The 20,140-nt window shown below is 44.2% G+C and overlaps 1 protein-coding gene across 5 annotated transcripts in view; it reads right to left on the bottom strand.

The window, feature by feature from the left end:
• Positions 1 to 8,120: 8,120 nt before the first annotated feature.
• GABRE (gamma-aminobutyric acid type A receptor subunit epsilon) overlaps positions 8,121 to 20,140 on the bottom strand; it is a 22,224-nt gene continuing 10,204 nt past the window's right edge. For 3 of the 5 annotated variants that reach the window (XM_017850061.1, XM_017850062.1, XM_017850063.1), the window contains exons 5-11: positions 17,389 to 17,609; positions 16,248 to 16,330; positions 14,814 to 14,951; positions 14,026 to 14,124; positions 10,710 to 10,862; positions 10,367 to 10,566; positions 8,121 to 10,083 (exon numbers count right to left, since the gene is read on the bottom strand). In XM_017850061.1, the coding sequence (XP_017705550.1) occupies positions 9,700 to 10,083; positions 10,367 to 10,566; positions 10,710 to 10,862; positions 14,026 to 14,124; positions 14,814 to 14,951; positions 16,248 to 16,330; positions 17,389 to 17,609 (1,278 nt within the window). In that variant the 3' untranslated portion in view covers positions 8,121 to 9,699. The remainder of the gene's footprint in view (positions 10,084 to 10,366; positions 10,567 to 10,709; positions 10,863 to 14,025; positions 14,125 to 14,813; positions 14,952 to 16,247; positions 16,331 to 17,388; positions 17,610 to 20,140) is intronic. The other 2 variants (XM_017850064.1, XM_017850065.1) reach the window with 2 other exon arrangements.

Below are 20,140 nucleotides of genomic sequence, written 5' to 3'. Positions count from 1 at the left end.
GCACCTGGTCTTCCTGGAAGATAGCAGTGCAAATGATAACATTTACTCAGTGATGAACTGAGATGGTAGAGAATGCATGGCAGGTGCAAAGTATCAAGTATTTGAGAATTTCAGAGGAATTAAATATAAGAAAAATAGAATGGGTGAATGGTGCTGGGAGCAATAAAAATATTGGAGAAAGGCAATCAAAGGCTGAGGATGATTAGTCACCCATTACAGGTTGTATGTAAAATAGAAGACCTCCTTGGCAACATATAGAAACTCTACTTGCAGTCAGAAGGTAGGCAGGAAATGCTGACTATGAGACCTGGGGATTAATTATGAGAAGAGCAGGATAAATTCTAAATTTCTGGAGGTCAACTACATAAAGGTCAGTGCCCTGATTGGTACCCCGAGACAAGAAGGAGAAACATCTAAGCTGATGTACACTAGCATCTTGATTGCCCAAACTTCTCTGAACCTTCTAGGCTTTCAAAGGGGACCATTTCTCCCATTTAAAAAAACAGTACGCCATGCTTGCTTAAAGTCCGTGTGACCTTTACAGACAGTATGTATCCCTCTCAAGGTCTGCTTCCACTCACCCTCCCATATACCAGAGTAATAACTAGCATTAAGTTGCTGTATAACCTGGTCAGAGAAGTGCTAAACTTGCTAGAAGATGAGACAAACTGTTTTCCAAAGGAGCTACAAAATCTAGCAAATATATACTATCAAGCTGTGACAGTAAGCATGGGACTAGGTACTGAGAATGTTGGATCAATGGAGGTGGAGCATAACATTGGATAGGAGAGATATTATAGGCATAGGAGTACTCTCCTGCAACAAAAGATGTAACAGCCTGGCCAGGCCCCTGGGAACCAGTGTTAATGTACTGTTTACATGGTTCTTAGAAGCACGAGGAAAGTGATGGGCCACAGTAAGTGAAGGCAAAATGCCAGAACTGTCAAGACCAACAGTGGAAGAAGGGATCGAAACACTCAGAGAAATCAATGTGGAAGAGTGGATATCCTGCATCAGACCAGAAAACCCACCTGAATGGCCATGGGAGAGCCAGGAGGATGCTCGGTTTAGCATAGCAGTAAGTAAATAAGTAAGTACCAATAACATGAAGAAGTTCAGTGATGGGTGTCTGAAGGTCAAGGTAGCCAGTAAAATATGCTGTTACAGAATTGGGTTCCCTATTAACAATAATAGGATGCTTCAGTAATGGAGATCAGATGATGGTGATTAACCATTATAAGGCAGGCGAGCACAACTATCAGAATGAGTAACAACATCAAAGTAGCAGCCAGAGGTCTGACTTGAAGAGGGCTATGAAGATAATTATTAGAAAATAAATTTTCTAGTGGCAGATACCAAGGCTGTTGCTCCATCTGTACCACCAAAATAAATCAAATATGGAAAATTAGGAGGCAGATGAGGGACACTTCAATAAAAAGTCATGATTCCATGCCTAGTTTCTGGATGTGAGCCATTCTTCAAACTCAGAATCCATTCAATGAATTCATGTGTGTGTGTGTGTACATAGACACACTATTTATTGTGTATATGTACATTATTCATTACATGTACTATTATATATGTGTATATATATACACACACACATAAACATACATATATGCTGTGTGTGTGTGTGTGTGTGTGTCTGTGTGTGTATTTTTTCTCATCCTGGGCCACGTCTCCTTCTACACAAACTTAATGACCAGGTGACTAGGTGCATTGCTTGCAGCTGCATTCATTGGGGAGATTTTTCCCCTCTACTGACTTTAACATGAGTAACTTCACACTGTGGGGCAACTGTAACACAGGGGTCTGGGCTACTGCTGTGGCGCACTGACTCTTGCCTTCTGGTGATGCTCAGGCTCAATTTAGGAAGGATTACTACTGGGTATGTCTTTATGGCTTGGTGGTTCTGATAGCAACTAGCTTGCAGACACAGTCACTTGGTGTGCTGTGGTCAAGCATTGTCTCTATCAGGGCCCAAAAGCACAACGGAAGCTAATTGTCTTATGCGGATGGCATGGCCCTGCTCCAGAACCCCAGGGGCCTGTGTGGTGATCCTCCCATGGGGAATGGCCTTAAACCCTACCCTGCCTCCTTTCTCACCACTGACACCTCTGACACTGCAGGGTCTGCCGGATGAGATGGTCCAAGAGTTGCTTGCGCTGCAGCCGGGACCTGCTGCAGATCGCTTTCCTGCTCCCAGCCTCTCTTAAATCTCCCAGCCCTCTGTGTCACCCAGTGTGTGAACTGGAGAAGTTATTTTATGGGCGGGATATTTTCTCCCCCAAACCCAAAGAAGTCTACCAGTTGCACTACTTTCTTCTTTGCAGTGGGAGATTCAAGAGGCAGTGATTTGTCTTTTCCTTTGGAGTGGACATCCTGGCATGCCTCTGATGACTGGACCCTTAAAAACTTCACTGATGTAGAACTCTGAATCCCCATGGCCTTTATCTTCTAATCCTCTGGTGTGCACATGTCTTACTGAGGCCTCCAGTGTGCAGGCTGCCTCTTACCTCTCCTGTCCAATTAGAATGATGGTGTCAGTGTAACGGATCAAAGTGATGTTTTTCATGATATCCTGACAGCCTAGATCTTGTATGACAATATTATGACTGGAGGTGTGAGAATTAACATAGCTTTTAGAAAAACTGTAAGTAAATGTTCTTGCTCACTGTTTTTGATCCTCTCTTCTAATTGGAATGGAAAAACACACATTTGCCAAATCTGTTGTATACCATGTACCTACTCTAGTGACAATATTTGCTAGCAACAATCACAGCAGCCCCAGGCTTCACTAAGTCATTAGCCAGGATCTGTCCAGTTTCTACAGGGACCAGAATTACATGGAGATAAAATAGGAACATCTTTAGGACATTTAAGGGTAGCATTAATTTCCTGTGTTTGGTTTGCAAAATTGTGTTTGATTTACTATCTTGGCAGGAGGAAGGTGTTTTCAGAGGTTTCCACTTGTCCTTTCCCACTACAGAAGCTCTTATAACAGATCAGAAACTCGATGTGAGGGTTACTCCAGCTTCCAGGTATAGCGAATCCAATTATGCATTCCAGAACTGGGAAGATGATTGGATGTGTCTGTGAATCTGAATGGCCCACTAAGAACTGTACTCCAGCCAGGACTCAATTTATTTATTGGTTTCCATAAGCCTGCAACTCTAACAGATAAGCCTAATAATGCTTTGGTCTTCTGGTATCCATGTTAATTTAGACCTATATCCAATAGTCCTTGAAATGTCTGGGTGTTCCCTCCTCTCCCAAGTGTACAATCACCTAAGTAAATAGATGGGAAACCCATTGGAAAAGGAGTGGGGATATAATCACAGTATATACATGCCATGGTGTTGCAGAGTACTTCCTCCTTTAGACCTAGCCGCTTGTTCTGTCAATAGGTTACCGGTCTGAAAATTGTCTCAGGTGCAATAACTGAGCAAAGCATCATGCCTTTCTAATTTGAGAAATCAGCCTTAGCTTTCTGATCCTGCATCCTTGCCTTTTGAGTGTAGATTTTAAGCAACACCTTTGTTTACTATTCATCTATTCTTACCTGCTTTGTTGACCATCTCTACAACTTCCTGTAGGTCAAGTTTCTGTGGATGCCCTTCTAGCTTTGCTAGTTAACATAATATAACCTGGTTTCTAGTGGTTAAGCACTGCTACTTGGTCTCTATTCCTTCAGGGCGCTATCATCCCCATTGCTATTAGCCGTCTACTGTAGACTGAATGATTGTTTCCCTCAGATTCTTATGTTGAAATCACAGCCCTTAATGTGATAATATTCGGAAGTGGGGCCTTTGGGAAGTGATTAGGTTATGGATGGAATCAGTGTCCTTATAAAAGAGACTCCAGAGAGCTCCCTCACTTCTCCAGCCATGTCAGGACACAGTGAGATGACTGTCTATAAACCAGGAAGCAGGCTCTCACCAGACACAGAATCTGCCAGGGCCTTAATTATGGAGGTCCAATCCTCCAGAACTTTGATAAATACTTTTTTGTTGTTGTTTATATGCTACCCAATTCATGGCATTTTGTTTTAGCAGTGCAAACAGACAAAGACACCATCCAAGGTAATATTTCTGCTATGGTCAGTCCTGGCCTGCAGAGAACAACTACTTATCTTTTAATGAGACCTAGGAGTGTCCTAATGGATTATGTCTGGATTTGATTCCGATTATTGGCTTAACAGCCAGGAAAGGAAGTTGGGCTGCTCTTGAAGCAAACACCTGTTATCCTGATGGAGAATTGTCTCCAAAAGGTCTTCCATTACTGAGAAGTGCTAACTCTTATAGGGAGGGGTGGACTACCTCTACAGGCTTTGAAAGGGTTCAGGGAAGTCTACAAAGCCTCAATCCTTGATAGCACACATCCAGATGACCTCACCCAATGTTTTGGAGTTCCAGGCTTTTCAAAACAGGGCCCTCATTTTAGCCTAATAGATAGGGCTTGGTTGGACATCTAGTCATATCTGGGAATTTGCAAATCTAACTCTCAAGTTCTGCATTTGATCCTCATCTACGCCTGATTTCCCACTGAAGGAGACAAAGTCTTCTTTGTAAGTTTCCCAAATGGCCCTCTCACTCTCTTCCTTAAATTTTAACTGTTGTTGACTATATCCTCAGTTTCTCCTTATTTCTCTGTAGAGCATCAGTACAATCTAGTAATAACTGGCCAACTCTACCCTTGTTATATATACAATGTTCCCCTCACAGCCTTCAAATGCCTGAATCAGCAATGGGGTTTTGCCCACACTGTGATGTTTTCCCAGGTAACCATCAGTGAAATTTTCAGGATCTGGACTGTCACAGCGTGCCAGGTACTATCTATACCCCACATACTACTCAAGATGGTGGTGAGTAATCCAGTCTGAGAACCCCCTTTAATTGCATGTTTTCTTGTATTATTGCAATTGGTAGACATATCCATGCTCTAGTACCCCTGTTATATTCAGTCCTGGGCTAGGAGTAGCCCAAGAACAGCATGACCTCACATGAAGCATATTTATGCTGAAATTTGTCATTTATCAGAAATTCAAATGTAACTGGAAATCCTATATTTTATTTGCCAAATCTATGGTTACCTACACATTAAGGCTCATTTAGCTATTGTCCTTGCCTATAAAATATGCCAATGGTGAGTCCCCAATATGTCACCATTCTTGAAGGAAACCAATAAGCAACTTGGGGGCAAATATGGAGTCTCTTCAAAACTGGATGGAGCAATAATTCAGTTTGACTGCAATTGACACAAATTCTAGATATGATTATTTTCCTGGAGGTCCTCAGCCAGTTGTTAGTCAAGAATATAGTGTTCGATCCACAGAGACAAGATTTGATATAACATTGGATTGGACCTAGAGGTTCCCTTTCCAGAAAAGGAGTGCAACATTGGGCACATGATCTGGAATTCGATTACATGCCATACTACCCTGAAACTGCTAGCCAGATGGGGTGATGAAATTGTGTGTTAAAGACAGAGCTGAAGTGCAAGCTTAGGGATGATACTCTAAGAGGATGAGGTTCCACCCACCAGCAAGCATTTTGCACCCTATGGGATAGAATGTACAGGTTTGGGAACAGAGGAGTAGAAGTAGAAGTTGTTTTGCTTATCCACTCCTGGTGACCCACTTAGGGGAATCTGTGGCTCCAGTTTTCATAATTCTGGGTCCTACAGGTTTAGAGCTCTTGGCTTCTTGGCGTCCAGATTGTCAACGCCTTTACCAGGGAGCACAAGAGTTCCATCAAATTTTATCCATGGCCACTGCTTGGTCATGTTTGGCACCAGCCAAAAGAAAACAAGTCACCATCCTGACAGGGGTAATTGATTCTAATTACCATGAGGAGATCATGCCATTTCTATACAGTTGGGGCAGGCAAGAATAAGTTTGGCATCCAGGGGACCCACTTAGATATCCCTTAGAAATGGTAAACAAGTCCATCAGTCATGGCCTGAGAATGACATGGTGTCCAGAGGCTCAGATCCTCCGGAGGTGAAGGTTTCAGTCAGTCCATGAGGTAAGCTACCTAGATAAGCAGATACTAGCTAAGGGTGAGAGAAATTCTGAAATGAGTGGTACAGGAGAAAGGTGATGAGTATCAGTTATGGCCCCAAAACCAGCTCCCACAACAGATGTGTAGTGTGTTTCATTGGTCTTGTAAATCCTCTAAGGAAAAGCAGCTCAACATAACCATGGGAAGATACTCTGGTGTGTATTCGTATGATGTAAATGAGCCTCAGCAAGGTAAGGGATGAATTATCGTGGATGCTGTAGTATTCCACCAAGTCCTTCCCCCACCACTGCCCCTTGGGCACAGCTCTTACTTCTCCAACTGCTGAAATTGTTGTAGGCTGATAGCCTTTAACTGAGACCCTCTCAGGCATACCCATGCTCATGCTCACATTCAGTGAGAGAGTATAAGGGCCCATCCCCCTTGCCTTGATTTGTGACCATTCAGAAGGACCATCCCAGCTTGAGAACTTCTAATTTGTTAATCTGAGGTTCTTAACAGCCAGTGCATCATAGCCCAATTTCTTCTCCACCTGACCTTGCTCCCTGCACTCTTCCCAAAGGCAGGGATCCAAAGAGCTCTCCCCAACCAACTTCCTGCATTCTAATCTTGGTCTCAAAGACTGCTTCCCAGAAAACCTGACCTATGAAAATGTGAAAGTGTGGTGAAAGTGTGTTTTACTCTACCTTTTTTTTCCTTTTTTTTATTATTTGTTAATATGAACACTGTTTTCAATCTTTTCCTTTCTTCTTTCTGATATTTTATGTCATGCTTGGAAGCACTTTTCCCATTCCAGGAATATAAACATATTCACCCATATTGTCTTATAGTGCCTTTATGGTTTCCTTTTAAAAAGTTTTTAAATGTTTGATTCATCTGTAATTTGGATGAGGAGAGACATAGGGACCTAGCTTTATATCTTGTTTTTCAAATGCTTAATTGGTTCCCTGTACTATTTATTTTAAAATTCATTTAGTGCTCCAAATTTTCTAATGTATAATGTGTTTTATCCTTTTCCAATTTCTAGTTATCAATGCCTAACTCAGTTTTCTTCCATTGTGTTTAGTAATTGAAATGTTTAAATTATGAATCTTTCTCTAAGTGCAGTATTGGCTGCATGTCATTCACTAATTTTATTTTTTAGATATTATTCACTTAATTATGATTTTAAGTTTTTCCTTTTAAAATAACTGTTTATGTGAGCTTCTAAAAATTTACCAATGTAGGGATTTTATGTATTTGTAGGTTTATTATAGTGCGATTAAAAAATCTGGTTTGCACTATTTCTATGTTTCAAAATCCATTTAAATATGACTGCTTACAAATTTGCATGTCTACATTGCCCAGGAGCCACACTGCCTTTTTTCTTCCCTATATCTTTAGTGAGGAACTATTTTCCTAGTTATAAAATTATTCCTTGTATTTTCTGTGAGTTTTTTGCATGCAAAGTGTTTGAGCATCATTCTAAAGACTGTATGGTAAAAATGGCTGTTCAGATATAGCCTTTTTGTCTCCTCTTTGGTTCTCATTACTGTTTCTGAGTTCCTTTAGAGATGGAAGTATCACAGGATGCCAGGGCCACACTTCCTAACATACCTTTAGAGTCTCTCATTTTGAAAGGTGAATCACCCAAGGTGTCCAGGCTTGCTCCAAGCCAAGCCAAGGTATTAGCATTTCTAAGGTCCAGTCCCACTCTACTATTAAGTCCTTGCCTGACAGGAGACAAATCTCTCCTGTTTTCTGTGCCTCAGAATCCTCATCTTTACATGGTAGAGGAGGGGAATTGTTTGAGTCTGGTGGTCCCTAGGAACCGTCTAGTTCTGATAAGGGGGGCTAGAATGATAGCCAATGCAAAAGGGACACGGAGCCTGCAGGGGCATAGGAGCAATTAAAGGAATCTGAAAAGGGTGCCACATACCCAGGCGCACTTCTCCCTTCATTCCCGTTCCTTACTAATGAGAGAAGGGTACATGGTCCATGCCTGGCAGGTCTGGAAATTATGGATGGGAGAGGGGAGCAAAGATTCGGGTCATGGATTTCAGGTTTAAAACGTGGGCTGAGAACAAACTTGAACGCCAGAGAAACCAGCCACACCTTGAATGCTTTGCTGATATATTTATTTACAGATTTCCCCATTTCAGATGATGGTGATAAAAAGTAGATGGAGACCCCACCCTATCCACCCCCTAATAAATTACAGACACAGATTTCACTTAGCATATAGAAGCATTGGGGCATGTCCAGATTCATTCCACTGGGTTACTGGAGCCAGGAGAGATTTGATCCTGGGGGCAGTCTGAGCACCTCAGGCCCAGAAATTGAGCTAAAGAGAGGTCACCATTCTGGGCCCTGCCACTGGTGTGCCAGCAGAGGTGACAGAATAGAACCATGGTGAACTGAGTTGCTTAGCCCTGTCATGTGGTCTAGTAGGCAACAGTGGGCTCTTGGATAGCTTCCAGTGAGATCCACAGTCTCATAGAAATCTGTGCCTCAGGGTTTCCATCTGCACAATGGGGATAAGAATCCTGCCCTAAAGATGTCACAGGGCTATCATGAAGCTCCAAATTGACACAATTTGTCAAAAGTGCTTTGCCAAAGTTCCAGTGCCATACAAATTTAAGGAAATTCGATTGATTGATTGTGATCATTAGAGTGCCCCAGGTATAACAGTGGACTGGTTTATGGGTCCAGGGGTCAAGCAAGTGATAGAACTCCTATGGTGTGCCCTAGGTGGGCACCAATCAATGGCGAGTAATGCCTGCTGCAAAGCCAAGTTTCCTTAGTTTCTTGGCCCCAGGAAGCCTCACCAAGGCCTAGTGTCTGGGTCAGGGCTAGGCAAAGTCACTGGGGAGGTTACAGAAAAAGTCACAGGGGTGAAAGAGAAGGAAGAAGGTGGCATATAAAGCAGGGAGTAGTTAGTATCATCACACACAAAAATAGATACCCATTGGATGAAGGGCATTGAATTGGTAGTGCAGATGAAAGATGGAGCCAGTGAGGAGAGGGAGATGTCACAGCAGCAGAGAGAGAGGAATGCTGTCCCAAATAGGCTCTCTTGCTGCCCCCACTCTTCCTAAAGGGATAATGCCAGTGCCTATATATCTGCAGAGAAAGGGGTAGCAGGGAGAGAGAACTGAGAACATACTAATCTGACCAAAGGAGAGGGATCCCTTCCTCCTGTTATACTGCTGCCTAGCATCTTAATGAGGTGTCAGGTATAGGCAAGCAACTAGTCGGTACACTTTGAGACTGAGGCCAGAACTGTAGGCCAAAAGCACTACAAAGGCAATAGTGGGCTTCTGGAAAAATGCAGTAATTGTCTGGTTGTCAGCATTGTTGGAAGATAGCTAATCTGCCTGTACTTAGGCATGGTTTTAGGGAGCTGATCACTAGATGGCTACGATTTTTAGCAATGAGCATCATGGATGCTCCTTGAAGAAGAGGAAGGTGGCCCATTTTTAATAATTTGAAATGGGCTGCTAAGAAGACTCAGTGAATGGGCCAGGTCAGGGAGAGGGGCAGCAAAGACAAACCCTCTGCAGGCTTTTATTTGGAGAACGGGGCAGGAAAAACTCTAGTTGCTCCTGCTGCTGCTGCTGCTTTCCTCCAACTGCCTCGGCAAGGAGCTTGGATCTCCTGGGGAACTGGGTAGGTTGCCCCACAGGGTACCAGCTGGTACCTACAAGTTAAGGCAAACAAGCCAGTAGAGCACATTGAAGAAGAAGAAGGTCACTGGGAAAACAACTCGTGAGTAGTTATCCAGGCGGTAGACATGGATGCAGAGGCGGCCCTGCTGCCAGGTACTGCCCTCACAATCGGGGACCATGCAGAAGTACTTCTTAAAACCCTTGTACCACTCACAGCAGGCCAGCTTGGAGCAGAGACTCTGGGGACCCTCAGGGCTACCTGGGCTAGGGGGCTGCTGGGCTGAGCAAGACGGGCGGTCCTCTCCATCACTTCCCTCAGTGGTGACAATCTGGCACACAAAAGCTTCCTGATGTTGGCGGGCACAGGCTCGGGAACGTGCACGGGTACGGGCATGGGCACGGCTATCGATACGAGGCTAAAATGGACAAGGAAAGAAGTGGGGAAAAGTCAAGGGAAGAGAACCCAAGTATAAGTGCTGCCTCCGGATTTTCTGGAAACTGTCTTTGGCACACCATATCTTGGCTTTTCTCCTCCAACTTCTCACCATTACATCAGGAAGTTGATTCAACTCCCCCACCACCCTGGGTAACATTCCATTACTCAGCAAACTGACCATCCATGTGCCATAACCCCAGTACCCCTGCTAGCATGTCTCCACACTCCAAAGCCTTGCCACCACTCCCATACCCAGCTCATACATGGCGGAGTTTCGGAGAAGCATGGGCTTTTGTCTGGTTGTAGATCAGGAAGTTGAGCACAGCAAACTCCAACAGAGCACAGAAGCAGAAGACGAAGCAGATGGCAATATAGAAATCCAAGGCTGTGATATAGGAGACACGTGGGAAATTCTTACGAGAAAAGGTGCCCAACGTGGTCATGGTTAGGACAGAGGTGATCCCTGCAAGAGCACAAGAGTGGAGGTGGGCTCAGTTCCTGACCTATATACGACATAGGTTGAAGGACTCCATGACAAGGCAACTCTGCCCTGGCCCAGCCAATTCCCAGCTATGTGCCTATGCGTATACTTCTTTCTCCTCTTACCTAGAGAGGTCCGGGCTGGAGCAGACTCTGTCTTGATCCAAAAGGAAACCCAAGAGAGCATCGTGGTCACGGAAGAAGGGACATAGTTTTGAAAGGCAACATAGCCAAACCGCCTGCTCACATTGAAGAAAATCGTCATGACCATGACGTCACCTGAAAGACACAAAATCATCACTGCATTACAGTGCTGACATGAGGGTCCCCCTTAACAGGACATGCACAGTAAGGGTCTCACTGTCCAGCTCATAGTATTCCCTAGGATAGAGGCATGATGTTACAATGCAATACATACAAATAGGACCAGAAGAAGCCCAGAAAAAAGACTTACTGCAAGACCAATGACCAGTTGAGAGCTAAGCCAAGGCCAGAATTTTAATAGCTTCTTTCTCAGTTCACTGTCCCGCACCCACTGTCTGTCTCTGTAGGTTGGCAAGAGAGTCAGGTGAAAGCAAAAAATCAGTTAGCCTTCTAGATATCATGCCCACGCAGCTGATATCCAGATGGCTGACTGAGGGCTTCATATCCACTGAGGCACATCACACCTGCGCTGCTGGCCCTCAGAATGTCTACTCTCAGCAAATGAAACTAGGGAAGTCTGTGCTGTGGCGGAGAAGCACAGAATGCTTTCGGCCTCCTTTCTACACATTCATACGATGGCAAAATGCCTTAGTGAGTGAGCACTGCTCCACAGATGGTCAAAACCGGCAATGGCCTGCTCCCCAAGCTTTTGATGGCTCCCTGTTTCACATGAGCTATATAGACTCAATCCACACTCTGGAATCTGATGTAAAAGGCCCACTATGACCCGGCTCCAACTGACATTTTACACACACACCTTACCCAAAGCCAATCCCATCTGCTCACAGATTTCCTGAGATAGCCTGCAATTTTACACCAATATTCTATCCTTGGACTCTCTTGTCTTAGTCTATGACCCCTAACCCAAATTGAGTGTTTCAGGAAAAGAGAAGAATAAGCTTAAAATGAACATTTAAGTCAGCCCTCCAGAAATCCATTCTGTGGCGTACACATCCACAGGGCAGACTGAGGTCCTCACAGTCACTTGGACATTGTGTCCTTGGTCATGACTCTCAGTTAGATGGTCATGGTTCCTCCAGGACCTGATGACAACCTATATCTCTAGTTGGCATCTTCTTTTGTACCATTCATGCTGCTTTATGCTCTGATACACCCTCCCCAAGCACTCTGCATGCTATCATGACTCCTGGGCTTGTGTGGGCTTTTCTCGGAGCCCAGGACATCATTTTCCACTTTCAGCATCACATTGGAGTTGCAATACTATAGAATTCCTAGGCCTATAATTAGGTGGGCTTTTAAGTCCCTTCAAGGCAGGGCTCATGCAGGCCCTGTGGCTTAGCCCCTGCCCATCCAAGCTCAGAACAGCCTGGAACCCAGCAGATACTCAGTAACTCTTGCTCCTGTCAGGCAACAGCTTTGTGAAGCAGACCAGAGCACTAACCTGTCCGTGTGTCCTCCTATTTTGGAAAGTGGATCAACTGCCCAGCAGGTCTGGGTGGGCTGGAGCCGAATGAGAAGAGTAGCCTTTCCTACTCACCTTGGCAGCACTGAAACTCAAGGAGCAAGGCTTCTCAGATTCTTCTGGAAAAAGGCAAGGGAGCAACCTGTTGTCAGTGGGAAACCTGTGTGTTGAGCACACTTTTGGGATAGAACTCCTCCAGGGCTGCTGCACGGACCACCCTCGCACTTGCCTACTGGCCAGAATGTATTTATCAAAAGTCCTCTTGCCGTGGGATCTTGACTGCAATTTAAGACACTTCTAATTAGTTATACCCAAGCCCTGCAATATTGCTGGGTTTATATAATATATTCTTGTTGCAAGAAGATTCATTATTCTGTTGGATGATTCTATTTTAATTTTATTTATTCTGGCCAAAAAAGAACCTTCGCGGCTCGTCAAGAGATGCCAATTTGTCTTGAAGGACGAGAAAGATGCTAACACACATTTTCTTCTTCTTCAGGAGTGAGAGAAGCACGGGTAGGGAAAACAATATATCTGGGGCTGAGGAACCAAAGCAAAAAAATATATGCTAAAGTTGGTTTTCTGCTTGAACTCTTATCCTCTGATCAGATAATGGTTGGTCACTGCAGTGTCAGAGGGACACAATTAGAAAGACCATGTCCAGAGGACTGGGACTAGAAGAATGAATGGACCCAAAGCTTTGAAGAATAAGGGAAGAAAAATAAACTAGGGCTATGTAGACTACAACAGACTATGATCCATGCCGGGAATGATAATGCCGATCCTTTAATCTCAGCCCTGTGAAACAGTGGCTGAACTAACATAAGCTGGATAGTTCCAAGGAAAAAGAACTAAGCCTAATGTGTGGAACTTCCAGAGACTCAAATTTCAGATGAGTTTTCTAATGAACAGAACTGTCTAGAGAAGAAGGAAACCTCCTTGTAAGATAGTGGATTCCTGACCAGCAATAATATTCCATCAGAGGCTCCACAGCCATCAGTGAAGGACAAGCCACTCCCTGGTGGCAGGGCTGGACTCTCTTAGAACCTCCTGAAGCAGAGATTCTCTGGATCAAGGTCCAAGATGGCCAGAGTAGCAGGCTACCACTGCATTCTGAACCCTTAGGAGTTGAGCACATAAGTATGCTCCAGGTGGAGAGACCTGCCCCAGGGTCCAACTGGAAGAATTTGAGACCAGTCCCAAAGATAACTCTGACATTGAAGGAACCATGTCTCAAGATCAACTAGTCTCCAGCAGAGGAGAAAGAAGACTTCTTTTCTCCTCAAGAATCCTCCTCACTCCCAAGGAGGTCTGGTGCTTACCCACTGTCATCGCTTTGGTGATGATGCTGCCTCTGGGGCTTTGTAGTCACTAGGGCACCATTTTGAAACAATGCACAATCATCTACTAAACGGAACCACTAGTGACTTGAAAGCCCCTGGGCCTTATCTTCTCTGTCACTTTTGATGATGGGTACCCACCAATCTGGGAAAAGCTGAAGTGCAGAAAGCCAAGAGGGGGCCCATGGTTAGCTGGCAGAAGAGCAAGGTAGTAAAACTGCTTCCCCAGAATCCCCAAGAAAAAAGGCAAGTATTTGTAAGGTAGCCCAGCGCTTTGCCCCTGTCTAATACTGTGCAAGCAAAGTTCTAGCCACATGAGCATGAGCTTTCCCTCAACCAGAGACTGATTCAACAAATGAAAAAAAAAGCAGATTTTCTGCCTAGTCACATGGTAGCAGAACAAGATGCCTCTCATGACAAATGGCTGGTTGGGTGACTGGCTCCATCCACATTCTGGAAACGATGAGGGCAGTACCTTCACTGCCCTGAACTTGGTCAGGATGTGTGAAGACTGTTTCCAGGGCTGCTCTGGGAGCTACCCTGGGGAGGTCCCTTGGCTCCTCATTCAGATCACCTAGGAACATAAGTGAAGATGCTCACATCTAATTGGGAACTGAAGTGTAAGATACCCAGGACCTTCCCCTTTAGTCTTTGTTAGAGAAAAGGTCAGAAAACCAGTGGTCACTATGTCTATGTTGAATCCACCATGAAGCCTTTGACAAGAATCTGTGCTTTTTAGACTTGTTCCTTTAAGACAAATGTCAATGCAGCAGCCACTGTAGCTGCTGTAACTTCCTCCAGACTTTCCCAGCCTTAAACTAGATGACATTAGAACTCTAGCCTCCACCTCCCACTACAATGGACTTTGCTTCCCATTCAACCAGATTGGATTGGTTCTGGGTGTGGAGAACTCATAAGAGCTCCATTCCCCAAAGTCATCCAAGGAGGTCAGTATTGTAACCTTGAAACTGAAGGGTCTGCATGAAAAAGCCAGTTGCACATTCTGACAGCAGCAGAACTTTATCTACTTACCTAACCTCTCAAGGAGCTTGGCAAGGCACTTACTTCTTTGCAGATGAGACTGAGACATAGTTACAAAGTCTCAGTTTCCTCTGCAAACAGTTGTAAGTGCTTAGCAATTATAAGGCAGGAGCCATATCTTACAGTATTTCCATGGGATGACTGCGAAGCATTCGTATGGATGGCCATCTCCAATCATCCCTACCACCTTCCTGGATTTCTGCCAAGCCCTGGCACACTTACCAACTGGGGTTGTGATTATTTCAGTTTTGTTGCTCACTCCTGTAAAATCAAATTGGAAGAGCTTCCAGGAATTCTTCTCATTGATTTCAAGCTTGAAATTTTCCCACTTGTAGATCATCTCATTCTCAGGATAGGAAACTGGAAAGCAATGTGAGAAAGAGGGTCGTATGAGACTCGGAAGCCCACCTGAGGTCTCCAATAGCATGGAGTCAGTCTGCACAATGCCTTGGAGTCCTGTTTCTGGCCTTGCCAGCTGTGGGACCTTGCCTCTCCTATCTCATTGTTGAAGTCCATTCAATGAGTGTGTTTACTGAGCATTCCTCAGTATCAGGCCCTGGGCTGGAAATACAGAGATGAGCAAGGCATGAACCCTACCCTTAAGCAATCACATTTAATTTTATAAGACAGTGAGTATACTATTGTGATTTTTGGAGGACCTCTGAAAAACCTATGTCCACGGAACATAGGGGAAACAAAGTAGATAAAGATCACTTGGGGACATACGCAGAAAAGACTTCACAAGGCAGGTGATATTCCCATTAAATCTTGAAACTCAAGTAAATATTCTCAATAAGAATGAGTTTAAAGGGGTTAAGGGGCAGCATAGAAAGGTGAACCACCTGGTGTATTGTGGAAAGGCCAAAAGTTCAGGATGGCTAGCTCACAGTGGATGAGGTGCACACGATTGGGCGGCAGGGTCCAGTTCATGAATGGCCTTGAGGTTCATTCTAAGGAATTTCAAATTGATCCATGAGAGTTAACAGCAGATTTGAGACTAAGAAGTGACTCAATCTAGGTGACCCTTCAGCTAGGTCACTCTGATCCTTCTGTGAGGACAGCATGCTGACAAGGAGGTTGGTGTAGCAATCCAGACAGAATTAAATTAATGCAGGTGAAGCTGTGACAGGGTGCAGAGAAATAGACAGCATCGATAGAGACTGGGAGGAAACACCAACAGGATGTGCTGATTGATTAGATGCAGGAGATGAGGGAGAGGGAATATCAAAGTTCTTGATTTGGACAACTGGGTGAGTGATGGTCCTCTTCAATGAGACAGATGGGAACCCAGAAGCAACACACTTGTTTTGGTGGTAGAGGTTTGGAGGAGACAATGAATTTCGTTTTGGACATTGCAGTTTCAAAGTGAAGATGTGGCAAAAGTTCAAGTGGAAGATAACAAAGGCCTAAACCAAGGTAGTGCTAGTGGAGATGGAGAGGAGCAGCCATACTTGAGATACACTTCAGAGGCACGTGGAAGGGACACAACACAGTATTGGTGGCAGGAAAGGAAATGAGGGTGGACGATGGAAGCCCTGCACAACTTGGCAGCATTTTAGGAGAAAAGCAGAGGCAGAAAAATGTAAATGGCAAGGATGAGAGAAAGAAGGAGCCCAGCATATTTCTGGGGCCCCAGAAACCTAAGAAGGTACTCACAGCTAGAGAAAGATAGAGGGCAAGAGTGAGAATCCATTGGAAATCTGAGCATGTGGAGTGAGCATCCAGCATCAATGGTCATCCTGGAAGGGAGAAAGGAGCCTCATTAGGCTGGCCCTAAGCACTTCCGTATCCACCCAACTTTGGTCTAAGGACTACCACCAATGAATGGCCGGAGTCAATTTTTTTGTTTGTTTGTTTGAGACGGAGTTTCACTCTGTCACCCAGGCTAGAGTGCAGTGGCATGATCTCAGCTCACTGCAGCCTCTTGCCTACCAGGCTCAAGCGATTCTCATGCCCCAGCCTCCTGAGTAGCTGGAATTAGCACCAGCACACCCCGCTAATTTTTGCATTTTTAGTAGAGACAGGGTTTTCCCATGATTGCCAGGCTGGTCTCGAACTCCTGACCTCAAGTGATCTGCCTGCCTCAGGTTCACAAAGTGCTGGGATCACAGGTGTGAGCCACCGTGCTTGGCCCTCAGTAGAATTTAAGACAAAAAGCTCAAAGGAGAGATAACAAGAGAGAAAACAAAACAAAACAAACAAGCAAACAAACAAACAGCTTAGAACTATCTGGCTACTCTGGGCTCCATCATTAGAGAAACGTATGGACCAACTTCGATCGGTTTTTGTTTTCTCGCCCAGCCTAGTTTCCAAGACCTGCCAACATCCTCCCTACTCTCCCCTACCTTCCTGCCCCCACATGCAATCTTCCCCTGCTGGGCATTCAAGTATCCAACCTGGTCTTAGGTACCTTTGCTACTACCGTGCTGCTGCTCTGCCTGAACAATTTCACCACTGTGGACGTATCTTTATATCCAGTACCCACTTAGGATGGAATTGTCTAGGTAATGCAGTCGTACTGGCACATCCTAGTTGGGGGAGCTCTGGACTCAGAGCCAAGTAACTGGGTACCAGTTCCAGCTCTGCCACAAACTTGGTGTGTGGTTTTAAGCAATATCTTTCTATTTTGAGGCCTCTATATCTGTTACATAAGGGGGCTGGGCTCATGGTCTAGGAAAGCTGGGCAGGCCCTTAGAGGTATCATTCAGGATGAGATCTCTCCCCATAGATCTTTAGCTAAAATTATCAGAAGGGGAGAGGGAATTCCAGGAGCTGAGACTCCAGAGGCTTCACATACCTAATTGTGTACAACACCTTGCCATCCTTGTAGATGCGGACCATCTGGTTGGGCATGGTGATCTCATGCTCGTGGGTCCTCTTAGAATTCCTAAAAAAGGTGTCCGGGATCCACAGCTGGCTCACCACATTGCCGTTCAAAACAAGAGACTCAAAGGTGTCGTTGTAACAGAGGCGTTTGTCGTACCAGGTCTGGGAGAAGATGATGTCAATGGTGTATTCCTGGTGGGAAGGACAGAAAAGCACATACTTGGGTATGAACAGAAAAAGGACATTCACATGCAAACATATTGTTTGCCACTTCCTAACCTAGAATCCTGAAGGCAATGTGGTGGAATGTATTGAGCACTAGACCAGGAAGCAGGAGTGGGATCAGGTCCCTTTTCTCTGCTCAAAGACTCTTCCAATGTCAGAACTAGAAGAGAATTCAGAGGTTACCAAGCCTAATGATCCCAAATGAGAAGTCAGTCATACCCTGCTTGATTACTGTGAGCAAGGGGAGCTAGGTCCTCATGTCATGCAGCAGTTAACACAATACTCACACAACTCAGGACAATAGAAAAGTTTGCCCTAAACAAAGCTTCCTACTACTTTCTCTTACAATCCCCATTCTGTTCTCAGGTAACACATAGAGCAGGTCTAGTTTCAATTCCAGAGGAGAGATCTCCAGAAATGGTATGACATTGAATCTGTCTTTTTCCCACATTTCTGAAGTCATGGTGCATCTTACAATTAACACATATCTTTAATGGAGCATTTCTTATTTTTTCTTGACAGTAGCTTAAATTGGTTGTGATCTTAAATCAGAGCCAACATTGAATCAAGGAAAGGCACCTGAAGGTTGCAGTCTTGCCCTCCTGAGTCTTTTCTGTGGGGTAGACATTCATGACTAAAAGTTTTCGGCTTCAACAACCCAACCACTGGTTTTACCAATAGATCTGCAAGGATTGCACAGTCAACTGACAGTCTACTCATAGGAAACTCTTTTCACCAAAGTGTGGTAGTACTTGTTAGTACTTGGTCCATAGCACTACTACTCACTTTGTGCTGTGTTTATCCTACAAGGTCAACCACACATTTTAAAATGATTCCACACTTTGGGAAAGTGTTGCCCAACAGAATGGCAAATGTGACTATGGTCCATACAAATCTTACTGACATGGAGCAAATTGAAAGACACTACTGGATAAAACTGAAATCTAGAGCACCTTGCTGGTCACACCATAGTCAAGACTACTGGATTAATGCAGTTGAATTAAGGAAGCCTATGGTCACTAGGTATACATGATCAACGTGAACATAACAATGGGATAGGTGAGATTTGGTAATCTTTAAAGGTACTGTTAGCTCTGATGTTATAGATTCTGAGGATTTTCATTAGCACATGTTTAAGGTTTATGTGTCACTACAACTATCCAGTTGTTTTTATGTTTCCTTATAAGTGAGAGTAAGAGAACATTTCACTTAGGTAAACAATAAGACAACATAGGACTGGATCACTAAAAATGACATGTCTGTACACTATGCCCACACTTGGAAATATAAACATGGAATTATGTCAAAATAAAAAAGATTAGAAAATACCCAGAAGACACTGACTGACACTACAGAAAACTGAATGTGCCCTACAAATAAATGATTTCAAGGTAATGTGGAGGCCAAGGAGAACTGTTAGACTCTAGTGACAGTCTCACTTTTTTTTTCTGTAGAATTGTTTCCATTTATAATCAAAGTCTTAAATAAATGTTCTTGTGACCTTGGCTAAAACTTGCATCTTTCCCTGTTATCCTCTTTGTTAGATGGGAGACTATACATAATTTGTAAATGCCCCCCACCTCAAAAAAAACTGCCCTGTTTCCAGAGGTTACATTGAGACTGTCCCTTTACCAGTGGGCAAAGGCTCCATGCCATTCTGTGATGGGCTTATCAAGTAGATGGACCCTTTGGAATCCACTTAGGTTTGTACAGAGGAAAGCGGCATGAGTTTGGCTGTAGGAGTTTTCTATTTCCAGGTGTTCCAAAATAAAATATAATTCCCAACTAGGTCACAGTCTCAGAGGATAGATTTCATCTAGAAACAGACAGGCAATGGTGGCTTAATTCCATGGGCTGGGCTCTTCATCTTATTGCTCCTGTGTAGGCTGTGATGCTACTCCAGCCAGGTCAACACCCTCTCAGTCCCCACATTTCCACAGTAAATCAAACATCCCAGCTCAAAATTGTTTTAAAAATTTACAAGCACACACACCGTTGACAGCATACAGTGAAGTTTCCCCTTTCAGATTTTATTTGGGGAGCACAAATGTTAATTAACCCCAATCCTTCATTCTCCAGAATTACAATAAAAATGAAGTGTTTTGCAGGCCAGGCGCCATGGCTCAAGCCTGTAATCCCAGCACTTTGGGAGGCCACTTCTGGGAGGACAGATCATGAGGTCAGGAGTTCAAGACCAGCCTGGCCAACATGGTGAAACCCTGTCTCTACTAAAAATACAAAAATTAGCAGGGTGTGGAAACAGGTGCCTGTAGTCGCAGCTACTTGGGAGGCTGAGGCAGGAGAATTGCTCGAACCTGGGAGGCGGAGGTTGACGTGAGCAGAGATCACGCCACTCTACTCCAGCCTGGGTGATGGAGTGAGACTCCATCTCGGGGGAAAAAAAAGAAGAAAGAAGTGCTTTAAGTCACAAGAGAAACATCTATTTAGTCTCATGTTCTTTAAACAAAGAGAATCTTTTTTTTTCTTTCACTTATTTT

Source organism: Rhinopithecus bieti, unplaced genomic scaffold (assembly GCF_001698545.2).
Source record: "Rhinopithecus bieti isolate Rb0 unplaced genomic scaffold, ASM169854v2 scaffold_33601, whole genome shotgun sequence".
NCBI lineage: Eukaryota > Metazoa > Chordata > Mammalia > Primates > Cercopithecidae > Rhinopithecus > Rhinopithecus bieti.
This window is presented reverse-complemented; position numbering and strand designations above follow the sequence as displayed.